Raw genomic sequence first — 15,622 nt, forward strand, 5'->3', positions numbered from 1 at the left:
TGAATGTCTGCCAGAACCATTGAATTGAATTTTGAGGACATCTTAATCTATGTAAATCTTTGGCTCCTTGTTTGTCAAGAGGCTGACCAGAGACCATTCACAGTTGGTGTTGAAGGGGTTTTGAGAGCTCTCTAGCTTTATAAGTAGACTTGGCTCGCATGCGTCGGAGCACCACCCAACCCTGTGGAAGTTTGATTCCGCCATTCAACTTCGATGTGCAAACAGTTGACATTCTGACAAGTGATGACTTGGTTGTTATTATTATTGTTGGGTTCAGCCCATGCACCTGGGTATACCTCGGCAAAGCGAGGGAGAAATGCTGTTTAGGCCAGCTGATGTTTCTGTGAGCCAAAGCCATACAGCTGCTCAGCTGTGTGCCTGTGTTTAGGCACACTCTTACCTCTCGAATAAACACAGTAAATTCACAGTGTGTACTTACTGTATCACTCCTCTCCGACCTTCACTGCACTCCCCATTGTTGTTTTTGCTGGCAGATCGGAGTTGTGCTTGTCATGTGAGGTAGGCCAGGCAACCCTTCTCCCATGGGGAGCACAAGGAGTGGCTGTTGCACAATCAAAGAATAAGATTGTGAGTTTTTCAGTCTTGTTCATTCTAAGTGGTGGGGAGTAAACAAATAAAACATTTCACACACTTTGTCAAATCTATGCAGCCCTTAAAGTCTTGCTACTTGAGTTTTTAATTTTCAGTCATCAAACAGATACACTTTGTGGGTTAGTATCACCATAAATTGTACATTGATACAAAGCTAAATTGACTTCCTCAGCTTCTACACAAAAATAGGAAATACTTCCCTGCAGCCTGTTATCAATTGAGCCCTGGTGGTTGGCGGTGGATCACGTTCTGTCTTTGATAGTTCGGAGGAGCTGGCAGCTGAACACCCCCTCTTCTTTGCTTCTCACTTTGGTCTTGCCTGTGTTCATCTGGCAGATAATTGCCCCTACAGTTATGGGTTTTGTGTGTGTGTGTGTGTGTGTGTGTGTGTGTGTGTGTGTGTGTGTATGTGTGTGTTTGAGTCCATAATTGAGAACAGCAGCCAAACTCTCCATAACTTCCGGTTCGGTAGCCCAGCTACCTCTCTGTGTACATCCTGAGCTGATTCATAGGGTTGTGCTTATTATTGATCCAGGCACTTTTTGATGGAGCTGTATGTTATCTGAAGCTGAATCCATTTTCAAACCCTTGTTTGTACGCCACCTATGAAAAATGATATATTTAGCTCCACAATCACAACCGGATGTTTCAATGAGATATGTCATGGTGTGTCAGTGAGTGATACGAGCAGGGCTACAAAAAAACAAACAAATAAACAAAGGTCTTCTTTTTCCTCCTGTTTAATAAGCATTGTGCAGATGCATCACGATGACAACTGAATTTGAACATTAGTATATTTATCATGCTGGAGATAAAGAGGGGCTGTTGAAATCACGTCCAAACCCCACTGACACTTCTGACAATCACACTTTAAATCTATTTAAAGATATTATTCAAAATACTGTAGGACACACAAAAAAACTAAAGCAAACCTGCAATATCAACTATATTTTGTAGATGTAGAATTGTTCAGCTGTCAAACATTTAAACGGCTTTAATAAGGTATTGTAGGCCTATGATTGGCTGTGTTAGGTGGGCACTATGCAGCTAATAAGATAAAAAAAATATAAAACTATAATACTCTGTATCAACATTCATCAACTAACTTTTAAAAGACATTTTTTTAAGATTGTGATATACATTTGATTATAATATTCAATCAAATCACTGTTATCAATCTGAAATTAAGAGAAATTATTGCTATTTTAATTTTATTTATACATATTTTTTTCAGACTCGTTGAAAATTGTAGATACTATTTAGTTTATTTGCCTATAAATGATAGCAGGATCTCTTATTAACAATATTATTCCCCTAATCAATATTCACATTAGCATGAGTATTTTGGGCATGGGCCTAATTTTTTATTACAATTTGATTAAAAGTTTATCAGCATCTAGTAATGGCATTGTATACCCTAGAGTATACTGGTCAGAGGTGCCCTACCGGAGACTGAGCTCATTGCTAAACACTATAGCTACCGACTGTTATGTCAGTTAATTACACAGTCAAGTTAGCTCAGCTCAGTGTAGGTGGAGATCTGTGAAAATCCATGAATTTTAAACTGATGCACTCTGAATCATTGCAACCTCTACACCTACCTGTAGCAGCACACGTGCGCACATACACACTCGTGCACGCACGCACACACACACACACACACACACACACACACACACACACACACACACACAGAACGATGGCCCAATCATTTTAATGCCATCACTGTAACAGATGGCAGTGTTGGGCAGAAATAATGACACTGGCTGAGAGGGCCACTGATGCAAACCAGATGAGGCACTCTTGCTTAAAAGGCATAGAGGGAGGAACGAGAGCACAACTGGACAAACTGAAATGACAGCACAGCACACACAGCGAGGTGGACTGAGTGACTTTAACATTTGCGTTAAATCATCCGTATACACACTCGACAGGTTCACCTAAACAATGGCAACACTGTAGATCTTGATTTTTGAGATTCTTTTTTTTTCCCCTCTGCAAAGTTCTTCTTTGGTCTTATTTGCTGTACAGATGCCTTATATGCCTGCGGAGGCACAATGCACAGAGCACTGTTGTGCATACTATCAGGGACATTTTTAACATGTGGGATGATGTTATTGGAAACTAACTGGATCCATTTTATGTGAGCAGTGTTGCAGCGAGCTTGGCCCTGGGCCTGCCTGAGGCCTAGTTCGGCACTGCTCTGCTCTGGCCTGGCCACAGCGTGCATTTCTCTCTTATGTGGCCCCTGACCTTTTGACGCATTTCCTGACCCAGGAAATAGAATTAACACCTCAGTCTGGGCCTTGGGGTCCCACAGCCGCATACACAGCTGTGCATTAGGCTGGCCCAGTCCAGTCAGACCCAGCTAGCTAGTACTCCATGACAACTGAAGCTAGGATGGAAAAGGGAAGCAGGGGATTTTCTTTGGAGCTTATGAAGAGAGCTTATTCCACTGCTAATTTTAATGTCTTTGGTTGGTTGGGGAGTTGTAGTGCCGCTGCAATTTCAGTGGTAACTAGAGCCAAATGACATATATTTACCTACTTTTCTATGTGTGGTAGGCATGACCATCAAAGGCTCTGTTTCTTTTATTTATTATACTGTTTTTGTCTTCAAAATAATGCAAAATATTGGCATAATTGCACTTTGAATAAATGTCACTATGATGTATTGCTAGCCCGAAATCCCGAGGAGGTTCACTAATGGCTCATACAAACTATTGTGAGATGTAATGTGAAGACCAGCAAACCCAGCGGCCGAGAAGGAGATTCATGGTTGGCATTTCGGCAGAGTCATTATATAGCATTGTTGACCCTCTGCTCTCATAGGTTTAGTGTGCCTCCCAAGCTCCAAACCGGATGCAACCTCATCTAAGAAGGCCAAATTGTTATTAAGCGTGTTTAATCTTTCCGTTGGTGCTTTGCATTTGGATCTTGACTCCAAGTCACAGTTGAGTAATGTGAGATATCTTGTGCATCAGACCTTAATGGCGCAGCCCACTCCCTAATGTTCTTCAAAAATAAAAATCTATACAGTGTGAAATGCAATGCCTTCCACCAGGAGGTTTCTTAATAATATGGTGGCTTTCCAATGTCATGAGCGCAGTAAATCTGGGAACTGGGGTTTAAGAACCGAAATTGAATGGATTATCTGTTTATTAGACATTTTATGTGAACCATATATCAGAAGAGATGGATCTTGATATTCTGAAATCTTAAGTGCTTTATCTGTTTTCTTCATTTGTCAAAGGCTCTTATGCAGGCAGGCAAATACACACATCTATGTGAGTTTGCTTGCTTACACGCATTCATTCACTCTCTCACACACACACACACACACACACACACACACACACACACACACACACACACACACACACACACACACACACACACACACACACACACACACACAGATTAGCCAGTTCCTGCATATAAGCACTCCATGTGTTTGCATTTAAGTCACACATTGCCAATCTCATGGGAGCACTTTGAAGCTTACTCCTCCGGAGCAGATCATAAAACAGGGGTATAAGTAGTTTTTCACATAGTTGTATCCCAGAACACCCCCCCACCACCACCACCACCTCCCACCCAACAGCTCGCTGCCTCCACCTTCCACCTCCAGTCCATTTACTCTCGAAGTGCAGGGTGAGCATTTGGCTCAGATATTTGCTGTGACCATGCCTTAAGTGGCTCCCCTCACTTTGTTTCTCTCCAGATGTTGCATAGAAAGGCTCACAGAGGCAGCAGTGGTGGAAGTCTCCCATCTTTGCTCTACCATGCACGCTACATTTAATGCTACTCTTACCGTTATAAATCTACCAAGTTGAATTTCATTTCTGTGAAAGTAAACAGGGCCAACATCAGAGAGCGTGCAGGCAGAGAGAAAATAAATGAGAAATATATCATGATGGCTGTTTCTTTCCATTCACATCTATATTCGTTTGCATCTGCAGAATTATTGCAACATAAACATGTTTGTCAGCTAACTGTATCTCAGCCCAACCTTTGCACCTCAACATTATTAATAACACAAAATCTGAATACTCTGAATCACAAATGTGCAAGAACCACGCATAAAAATACTAAAGTGATGTCTAAATGTCTAATGCTTTAATATCCAGAATGCCTGCAGTATGTGGAGGTAATATGTGTTGCATGGAAAGAAACCGTATGTTAGCTCCCTTTTTTTCTTTCCTTTTATTTTCTTTTTTTGTCTGAATGTGTCTTGTGTCTGGAACACTATGTATCATTGTGTTGTGTTTATTCTGTCTCCACAGTACTTTGAGGTGCCCTTTGACTCCAACATGAACCGTACAAAGAACCGTCCACTCGTCAGAGGACAGATCAGGTACAGTTTTCTGTCTTTGTGCTTATTTAACCGCATATTTCTCATGATCTTCTGTATGAAATATTTGGCATAGCGGCCCCATCTGCACTTTTTATTACTTTTTACTACTGAAGGACGGGGGAGAGTGCAAAATGAGAGAGACTCAACAGCTCAGCATGAGTTGGAGTTCAGTTCAGTGCAGAGGCACCCCAGCAACACTAGATGAAAGCTACTGAGCCATCCAAGCGGCCTTTTGTGCATTTCATACTGGATGAATCAGTGACCTTGTCGTTGCCTAGTCTTGCTGGGGGCCATTTTTCCAGGCGTGAAACATGACATAACAGCTTGAGGTGTCAGAGCCTGTGTGCATTTGTTGGCAATATTATAATGAGGAGTAAATCTTGAAGGTATACTATACAGGATTTTCCTAAAAAACAATTTATAGACTTATACAAAGGCCATCGCTCTCAATCATCACTTATGACCCACTAGAAGTGTGTATTTATCTGCAAAGACCTTGCCCTCTGCCTGTGTTGTCTTATTTTCTTCTTATTTTTGCTGTGTTCGCGACAATTCCAGGCTGTAGGCAGTGGGTGTGTAGCCCCCAGCCAATATCAGCGCTCAGGGTGTGAGGGCAGGCCTTTATAAGTATGCAGCGACCAGGTTCTCTCCTCTGCTCTCATTCTGTGTCACTGATGAATAAAGAGCTTCAGTTCTGTTTTTCTGTTTGACCAAGGGCGAGGCTGAGCTACACACATAGACACACACACACACACACACACGGAGCAGAGACGCCACAGCAGACAGGAAGAAGCGTGCGCTTTGGCTGCATTCACACAAAATTGGCAATGTGGCACCGTCCCGCAGGGTTGTGCGGTGGTGTGGCTGTGTTTATTTGTTGTTTAGAATGTGACCGACGTGAAACAAATAGAAAATAACATTTTATTTTTCTGATTTACTGCTTTGTTGTCGGTAACGCCACTCCCTCTCTTCATTCACTCATTTGCTCGCTTGACCCTAGCTGCCCCCCCCCTTCTCTCTCTCCATTGTTGAGACACGGAGGAGGGTCCAACTTTGAATGGTGGGTTTACAAACAGCTACTGACAAATAGTATGCATAGTACACCTTTCTAAATAAAACAGTAGAACTGAGCACACATCCGGTATTGATTTACATACTTCTCTTCTAGCTTTAGTTATTGATTTTATTAGGGCTCTGGCACAGACCAGTAGCTGTGTGTGAGAAACAGTGGAAGGCAGAAACCGTAGCGACCAATAACAGAAGCACATGCCAGCAGTGATGATCCTCTGCTTCACACCTGTCAGGTGTAATGCGAGCTTGTTACCAGGTTGGGAAGGAAGAGGGACGAGGTAGAGGTTACGGTGTAGTTTACCTGACCACCCCTACTTTGCTACCTCCGCTGATTAGATGACAGATAACCTCTGCATTGGTACTCGGTGAACTGCATGCGTTGCCACGCTCCTACAAATCATTTGGAGACTGCTGCCATTCAACAGCAGGCAAACGCACAGATATTCAATGATTCGTGAACCAGAAAAAAAACAAAACAAACCAGCCACATATCCTCTTCAGCTGTTGTCAGTGCCAGGAAATTGCCTCCTTCGCATATCGCTCTTACAGCAAAAGCTCCCTATCTGTCTTTTCATTTTTATTCAGGAGGCACAAAAGCAAACAACTTGTTGACATAAGAGGATGAAATACCTTTCACTACCAGTCCAATTCACATGCAGCCAGCAAGAGGAGGCTAAATACCTCTGTTGCCTACTAATACACGATAGCACCCTAGTCACTTTAAGACCGAACAGCCTGTTAGTATCATAACTGGACTTTGACCCACGGCTATCTCATCCCAGTTTTAGGAATTCTCCATTGACACACTGTTTAAAAGTGGACTCTCCTGCTGTTGAGCTGATGATTGAAGATGTTCTCTCAAAGTCTAAACACAGCTTCTTCTCTCTGGCTTTTAGTATGTCCCTGACAAAAGGTGTGTGCGTGTGCGTGTGTGTGTGTGTGTGTGTGCGTGCGTGCGTGCGTGTCTGTCTGTCTGTGGGACACAAAGAAACGCTGTCTTTCTCGCTCCGTATCTCTCCCTGTCTCCTCCTTTCTCTCTCACACATACAATCTTGCGTAGAGACAGCGAACAGATGGGACGCTGGACCGTCCTGTCAAACAACTCATCAGAAGGCCACATTTTACACATTTTCCATGTTGTTTCTAGGAAGATTCAAATGATGTTCCTCCACTACATCTGCTTTGCTGCGGCAGTCTGTCCAGTATGACGTCAGCATCTTGAAGAGTTTGTCGTTTTATGTTGGGACTACATCAGCGTATCATCTTTCCCACCTTTTATTGTTCTTCCGTAAACTATGGACCGCAGTCCCTCATCCTTTGTTGTGGTTTTGCAGAGTTTGAGGCCTCCATATGTGGTGATGCTGAATAAGTGGGGACACACACTGCAGTTGTTGAGCTGAAGATAGGTATGATTTGGGTGTCACGAGTGTTGACCAAGTTGGACCAGGTCAGTTACAGTCTGGGTCAGTTAGTGTTGACAGTTGGGAGATAAAATTGTAAGAGTCGTGTTAAAGGATCATTATTATTTGCTTTCTCATCAAATCGCTGCCTGTTGTTCTCATAAATTTTTATAATTTAGTGAAACCATCAAGGTGCATTTCCCTTTTTTTTTTTTTTTTTTTTTTTTTTTAATGGAGCTTTTAACCACATCTCATGGTTTTCATGAGCGGATGGAGTTTGCTTTATTAAGATAACTTTGTCAAACTACTTTTTCCAAGTTCACAAATGAACTTTAATGCTCAACTTTTGTGATTATGTTTGAATTTTATGAATGGAATCGCGACTGTCTAAATCATGTAGCGGGAGAAATAATGATTTTTTTTTTTTTAAATGTATTTGTTTGTTCATTTATATCTTAATAGCTGAAAGTTGAGAGCAAATTGTCAAACAGTGCAGTGTGCTGTGAAGGAGATTTTTTAAAATATTTCAGCTCATCTAGCTCACAGAGCAGATATGTTAACTCACATACAGCTCCCGTCATTGTTTGCCATCTTATTCAAATTAAGCGTTTTTCCTCAGTTTCTTTGCCTTCTCCACACAAATTGCAGCAAAAATTAGCAAGTCAAACTTTTTTCTTGAAGGACGTCTGTTGCTGTTTCGGCTCCAGAATTAGTCTAGAATTAGAATTAGTAATTTTAGAGCGTTGCCCTCTGTATTTACTCGGTCATTTAATATGTGCTCCTTTCTGCCTGTCAATACAAAAAAAACAACTGCGTGTATTTGGGGATATAATAGCCATGTGTGCAGTGCGTAGTATTCGCAGGCTTCTATAATCGCTAGTCTGTTCCCAGTTTTACACCGGTCGCTAAACGCACTGTATTACAGACCAGACTTACACATTTGGAAAATTCAGAATTGTTTGTCCTCTGCAGTTTGTCGCCTCGCCCTCTCTGACAACTTGAGTGTTTCACAGGTAACTAAGTTTTAAGTGGAATCATTCTGTTTCTTTAACCTAATGGGGTCAATCCCTCGTGTTATTACATTTGAAACCATGACCTCGATTGTGGTCTAACCAGCTGCCCACATCTTTGGCTCTCTGCATTAACGTTACCCACCTGATGTTATGACTGCGGCTGCGTCAGACGTTAAGCAGAGGACAGTAAACGCACCTCAGGCCATGTGACGCACTCCCTCCCCTGACCCCCACTGAGCCAGCCCACAGCCAGACTGTCAACAGCCCATAGCCAGCCTGCACGGCCCCACCTCAGCCCACATAAAACAGACATAACACCACTAATCACATTAATGTACCAATCTCCCTGCTCAGCCACACCACCAATATAAAAGCATGGTCTGCTTTTTGAAGAAAAGGCCTGCATTTGGTCAAGATTTTAATCTACCCTCTCTTTAATTTATGGAGCATTTACTGGTGAATTTGAACCAGACCTTGCCATCACTGTTTTCAATAAAAGATGAGGGGGAAGGAGGAGGAGGAAGAGGAAATCTTCATCCGGCTAAAAGCCTGAGCCACAGTGGTTTTCTTCAGCTAGTTTTGATCTCTGGCGTGTGCACATTCTCTTCATCTTGCAGGGCTACTTTTATCCCTGACAAACTCTTATCAGATGAGCTTCCTCTAAGCCTCCGGTTTTGAGATTCAGCCATGCACTGCTGCTGACTGTCAGTGTGTGGCCCCATATGGGTCTGCGCGTGCGTGCGCGCGTGTTGAAAATGTTTGGCTATCATTGTCCTGTCTGGTGTCTGCACAGGCCCACAGAACTTTATCATCACATAGTTCCCACGACGGTGATGGACTTTTGTGTGGCCCCATATGGCCCAATATTTATCTGTGCCTGAATCTGCGTACTGTAACTTGTCTTTTATCAAAAAAAACCCATCAGAATCTCATCTTGTAAAGTTGCTTTTGTGTATTATTTTCTTTGTCTTGCTGATTTAGCTTATTCTCATATCCTCTCCCTCTGTCTCTGGTCTTGTCTTTTCACTTTCCCCCATCAGTCCCCTCCATGCAGTGTCCTTCGCTCTGGCCTGCGGAATTCCTGGAGTCGCTCTGCTCACGCTGGCTGTAAACCCCTTAACGGGCTTCCTGGGTGCCCTCAACATCTTTCTCTACACCTGTTGCTACACACCGCTCAAGAGGCTGAGCATCACCAACACCTGGTTGGGGGCGGTGGTGGGTGCGATACCTCCCATCATGGGCTGGACGGCTGCCACAGGTTGTTTGCAGCCAGGTACGACTCACCAGCTGAGATATGGGGTACTGGTGGACTCGCCTGTATGTACACGGGTGTAGACGCTAGTGCTGAAATGTTAAGTCGGTTGAGAGAGCGGTTTTCCTGTTCAGGGACATCTTCAACATGTTGGAGTCATTTATGAAGCAAGGAAGCCAAACATTTGCTGGATCCAGCCCCTCAAGTGGGCGGATTTGCTGCTTCTCTCTGTTTTATATCATAGTAAATTAAATATGTTTGTGTTTTGGACTGTCGATCGGATGAAACAAGCAATTTGAAAACGTCACTTTGGGCTCTGAGAGAGTGAAATGGGCTTTCCACAATTTGTGACGTTTGATAAAACTAGATGATCGATTAGAAAAATTATCAACAGATTATTTGATAATGATATAATCATGAATTACAGACCTATAATTCTTTCCTGCTCCAACACCTTTTGTGAGTCGCCATATTTCACTAGATTCAGGACCTCTCTGACCAGGCCTGATATCACACTACATGAAGCTTAATTTACATATGGCCCAGAATCCCTGTGGTGCTGTCTGTTGTCCTTGTGGCTTTAAACAAAAGCATCTGTAAAGCTGGTGAAAAGAAAGCGACGGGGGCTTATTCAGCCTGTTTGCTGGACATTAAGGGTTCTGTTAAGGCAGCTGTATGAAATTAGTTTCATCGTGTTGCTGCCTTATCCCTGAGGGGAGTACTCATACAAGTTAATATTTACGCTGCAAATATTTAGTGGGCTCTTTCAAAATCGTGTTTAATGAATGTACTGGCTTTTCATCTATAAAAAGAAAGCAGTTCTATTCCAGTCAATTACTGTATATTTGAAGGGGGCTCGTCCTGTTCATTAAAGCTTTAAAAGTAATGTAGTCTAAACTGTGGCTCAGCCTTTGAGATGAACTTGCCCCTTGAATGAACTGCATTTTAACCAAATGATTAAACCTATTGGAGATTGGATAAAAATATCTCCCTGTCACTCCATACATTTGTTGTTGTGGTTTGACTCGTGTAGATTATTAAAAGCGACAGTAATTATTAGAAAAGGATGTAATGCGTCTGAGAACAGCTGTCGCTAGACAAAAAGGAACCAGTAATGATGATGAGGAACATTTTGCGCCAGTCAGGGTTGAGACAATAATTGATGTAACTGTATGTCTTGGAGGAAAGAATATTCACAGTTGTAACTCCGTAAGTGAAAAGCCATAAGTGAATATTTTTTTTTTTTTTTTTGGTCTTTGTTGTGAAACTGGCTACATGGTCATTCAGTCATTCATTCAGTAGCTGTGACACAGGAAAAGCACAGAGGTCCGAATATGAGATTAATCGTGAAGACATCAGATACAACACTGCTGCATTGCTGGTTTTTTTAATGTGTTAATGTACCTCTGGATGAAATATACTTGAGCAACTAGTTTTTGGAAAGGCCAAAGCACTTTTCTAAATTCTGTATAATTTAGAATAAAAACAAGTTTGGCAAAGTGTTTGTTTTGTGGTATAAATTTGTTAAAGTTCATGGAAGTGCTGTTTTTCATTACCATTTTAAGATTAAAGGTACAAAGGGTACTTTTATATGCAAAAATTACAACATATTTCAGCACTTGGCCTAATATTTGGCAGCTGAGTATGAATTAAAGAAGCAGCACATTAGTTTGACTCCCTGTGCCGCCGCAGTCTGCATCATTAATCTCCCTCCTCGTTCTTTTATCTCTCCCTCCGTCTCACCCCCCAGGTGCTTTGTTGCTGGGTGGTTTCCTGTACAGCTGGCAGTTCCCCCACTTCAACGCCCTCAGCTGGAACTTGCGGGAAGACTACTCCCGCGGCGGCTACCGCATGATGTCCGTCACCCACCCTGGCATGTGCAAGCGGGTGGCCCTGCGCCACAGCTTGGGTCTGATCGGCCTGTCAGCCTTAGCACCGGTCATGGACGTCACCACCTGGACCTTCCCTGTCGTCTCCTTACCCATCAACCTGTACATCAGCTACCTGGCCTTCCGCTTCTACCGCAAGGGGGACCGCAGCAGCGCCCGCAAGTTGTTCTTCTGCAGCCTCTGGCACCTGCCCATGCTGCTGCTGCTGGCGCTCACTTGCAAGAAGCCTCGCACAGACCAGGAGGATGCGGCTCTACCTCCAGCCTCCTCTTCACCCCTCGCACTGCAGAGCTAACTGGTTTCGTAGTTGCCTCCAGTACCTCTAAGACCTCTGAGACCCTGATTTTAACCGAATACTCCCTCGGTCTTTCCCCTAACCACCCATCGCGATTGGTGGTTGCTGGGTGATGGACACTTTATTCGACCTGTGTGTTTCATTTTAAGCCAGTGTTGCTCGCTGCGTATCAGGAAATGAGCTGGAAAGGATTTGGATGGAAACAGCTGATTTTACAGAAAACACACTGAATGATTACGTCAGGTTGTAATCATTTGAATGTGTGTGTACTGTACATATATTCTGTATTTATTTATATAGGGGCCCACCAGTTCCGCTCCATGTTGTACATGACTGATGTTAAGTGATCTTGCACAGTGTAAATCGCTCCTATGGATCCACACAGCGGTCACTGTCTGCAGAAAACCCAATGCACTGTACAAATGCAAGAAATAGAAGATGGACATGAAGACATCACGTAATCAAAAGATATGTTTGATTTTCTGTAAGAGTAAGAAAACCTTAATCTGAAGCAGACGCTGCACCGCAGCCGATATCTGTTGATTGTTGTTGGACTTTAACGTGATCCCTGCTACTTGACAGTTAATAAGCCTCATTGTATGTTGCGAGTCGGGAAGCGCAGCGATGGGTCTTCATTCATTTGCATAATGCTTTATTTCAACACGGTTCACCTGCACCAAAACAAAGGGAGGAGTTGAGCCCTGTGAGAGACACAAGGGTAAGTGTTCTCCAATAATAAACGCGTCGTGATTGTAATTCTTGCTTTCGTGTCATCGTTTGCTTCTTCACTGTTTCCACTTAAATGTTTGGAAATGTAGAAAGTTATAAGCTGTGCGTGAACGGCCGCGCACCTGACGTAGAAGCCTCACCCTTATCAAACACACACAAACCACCACCACACCTTGTTAGGTGGTGGCGCTAACTCACTTAATATCTGGATTCAAGTTTCAATTCTAGCCTTAGTGGATATGTTCACTTTAAGCACAAATCACCATCCCTCCAATAAGCTCTATTTAGCAGGCCACCTCTGCACCTGTCAGTCTCTGTGTGCTCCCCCTTCCACCCTTTACCCCTAGTTTTGGTATTTGGTTACATTTCCATCACTGCGCTCGGAGAAACAAGCGGCCCCCTTTCCCCCTCGCTGCCATCCTCCCTCCATAAAAGGGGGGCTGTGGGATTTAGCCAAGGCCGGGAGACCTGAAAGGGCTCGGCATCCTCGTAAAGCGTCTGACCGGATACGGAGTTTCATATCAAGAGGGTGAAAGGGGGAGTGATCGAGCCAGCTGTTACAGTTGAGCGAAAAGTGGGGAAACGCACACGCGCACACACACACACACACGCACAACCCCAACCTGTGTGGAGATTGAATGTCGCCGCCTAACCTCCACGGCTCAGCGCGATGGCCCGCCATGGTTTACAATATCCGCTCCTAGAGAGGTGCAGCGGTGACTCTGGTTGCTGTCTTGTCTTAGTGGCGGTTTGGCTTTTGGTTTTCGTTTCTGCTTCCGATGCTGACGGCTGAGAATATGAATAAGATTAAACGGGCGCGTACAGCAGCAGGGCTGTAACCGAGCTTTCATCTGTTGCTTGATTTAGTAAGCCACAGCCTCGAGAGGCGTTCTTCCTCCGGTGGTACGGGAGAGCTAGAGTTAAATTCAGCCTTTGGAAATGATCACTGCTCATACTCGACCGTGAAAGTCCCGGGCAGGTTTATCCTCACATTTAGTCATGGGAGTTGTTCAAAAACTCACGCAACAAGTGGGAATTCTTAACGCCCGCCTCCCCCACTCAAAAATATCTTTCACTTTTTGTAACTTCACTCGGATGTTTGATCATGACTGCGCAGAATGATTCTTAGAAATTTTGTACTTTAGATTTATCGCGTTCACCCTCGTGTGAGATGAAGAAAAACCTCAGAAAGTCAATGTATTCTTATTTCGTCAGCCAACAATATTTCACGAGCACTCTTCTCCCATATTTCACTCCTTTCTGTGCGCTCCTCTCTTTCCGGTTTGCTGATATCAGTCATTAAATCATTCCTGTTATTTTGCCCACTCGGTGCGATTCTGAGCCTTCATGCCAGAGTCAACAAAACTGGAGATCGAGACATGCATCTGTAAACAGGAGACGGTCCCCAAACAGCAATCTGCAGTCTACCCCGGTGCTGGAGCTCTGATATCCGCACTGACTCTCACATCAGAGGGAGGGAGGGGGAGAAATACTGTGCAACAGGATCGGATTCCAGGACTCTTCAAACCCAGCAATGAAATCTCAGGATGAAGTATGACCTCTGGCCTCCCCTCAAAGGTTTGCTGTTGCAAAATCCAAAGAGCTGCGGCAATCGTAAAGCAATATTTAACTGAAACTATACAACCACACCGGTAAAAAAAGAAAAAAAAAAACCCTGCAAGTCCCTGCAGGAAAATTAGACGAAAAGGACAAAAAAAAACCACAAAAAAAACACATTTTTGTCCGATAAAGTCGCCGTTGAGCCCCATGAAGACAAGCTACAGGTCCCTTTGCTAGTGTGTGGACAGTGAACATTTTAAAAAGTCACATGAAAAGGCAAATCTCGTCTTTAAAAACAGACCATTTTTACGTGAGAATTTGGCCTCGGCTTCCGTCGGATTATCTCTCCGTTTATCTCAGGGACGCGGGCCGCCACGTTTGACTGCGTTCATTGCAGCCAAAGGCGGAAAAGAAAAGCCCACGTGTCCGCATACAATTAAAAACATGTCCGCCCGGGTTCGTTCCTTTCTAAAACATGAAAATAAAATCAAATAAAACAATTTAAAAACAACAACAACAACAGTCTGACAGCGGCTCTTTTTCACAGGCGGCCGAAGTTCCCGGGGTTTGAACTACAGATCTGCTCTGAGTCATCTCCAGCCTCAGATGAAAAATATTCGCTGCAACTTTCTTTCTTTCTTTCTTTCTTTCTTCTTTTCCTTCTACTTCTCTCCCTCTAAATTGGAAATTGGGTGCATATTCCCTGTGTTTTTTTTTTGTTTTTTTTTTAAATTATTATTATTCAGGAGGTTTGCGGGGCTCTTTGAGCGCACTCGGTTATTTAAAAAAAAAAAAAAAAAAAAGAAAAGAAAGTAACAGAGAAGTTTATTTAACAGCGGTGTGTGTCCTGCGTCTGGAAGATGACTGAATCATGTCCCAGAAAACAAAACACAGAAGGTCTTGAGGATATTTTTGGTCCATACGCGGGCTGGAGTTTTTCGGACCCTCTGTGCTGTGATATATATATATATATATATATATATATATAGATATATTTTTAAATGTAAAATACCCTCAAAGTTTTTGAGAAGAAGAAGAGGAAAAAAAAAACGATTAATAAATGTAGGATGATAATGAACTGGCTTTTGCTAAAGCCACGGAGCCACGGGGGGAGTTGACACTTTGCAGTGAGTCGATTACCCTTTTTTAAAATTATTATTATTTTTTAATAATATCAAAAGAAGTAGAGCCGCGGCCCGCGATGGACTTGACCGGCAGCGCGAGGTTTTTTCCTTCATGTCAGCCGCGTGTTGACGGTAGATTCACTTCGAGGCTGAGAACGAGCTGGAAGAGTAAAGAAAGACACGAAAACGCGTGAAGACGCGTTCACCTTAATGGACAAAAAAAAAAGTCAAACTAAACAAGTAAATAGCTGGTAAGTAGTCCTCGTGTATTGCTGGTTAAATAGGAATTATTCTAATATTATCCTTATCATCATTATTATC

General features: G+C 43.2%; 1 protein-coding gene across 5 annotated transcripts in view; it reads left to right on the forward strand.

Annotated features, from left to right (window-relative positions):
* The window catches only part of LOC120794769 (protoheme IX farnesyltransferase, mitochondrial), a 34,533-nt gene extending 21,902 nt beyond the window's left edge, over positions 1 to 12,631 (forward strand). For 3 of the 5 annotated variants that reach the window (XM_040136073.1, XM_040136070.1, XM_040136071.1), the window contains 3 exons: positions 4,898 to 4,968; positions 9,493 to 9,725; positions 11,455 to 12,005. In XM_040136073.1, coding sequence (XP_039992007.1) covers positions 4,898 to 4,968; positions 9,493 to 9,725; positions 11,455 to 11,888 — 738 coding nt within the window. In that variant the 3' untranslated portion in view covers positions 11,889 to 12,005. Of the gene's footprint in view, positions 1 to 4,897; positions 4,969 to 9,492; positions 9,726 to 11,454 lie in introns of all 5 variants that reach the window. The other 2 variants (XR_005708156.1, XM_040136074.1) reach the window with 2 other exon arrangements.
* Positions 12,632 to 15,622: the final 2,991 nt, after the last annotated feature.

The sequence above is a fragment of the Xiphias gladius genome, chromosome 9, assembly GCF_016859285.1.
Source record: "Xiphias gladius isolate SHS-SW01 ecotype Sanya breed wild chromosome 9, ASM1685928v1, whole genome shotgun sequence".
Lineage (NCBI taxonomy): Eukaryota > Metazoa > Chordata > Actinopteri > Istiophoriformes > Xiphiidae > Xiphias > Xiphias gladius.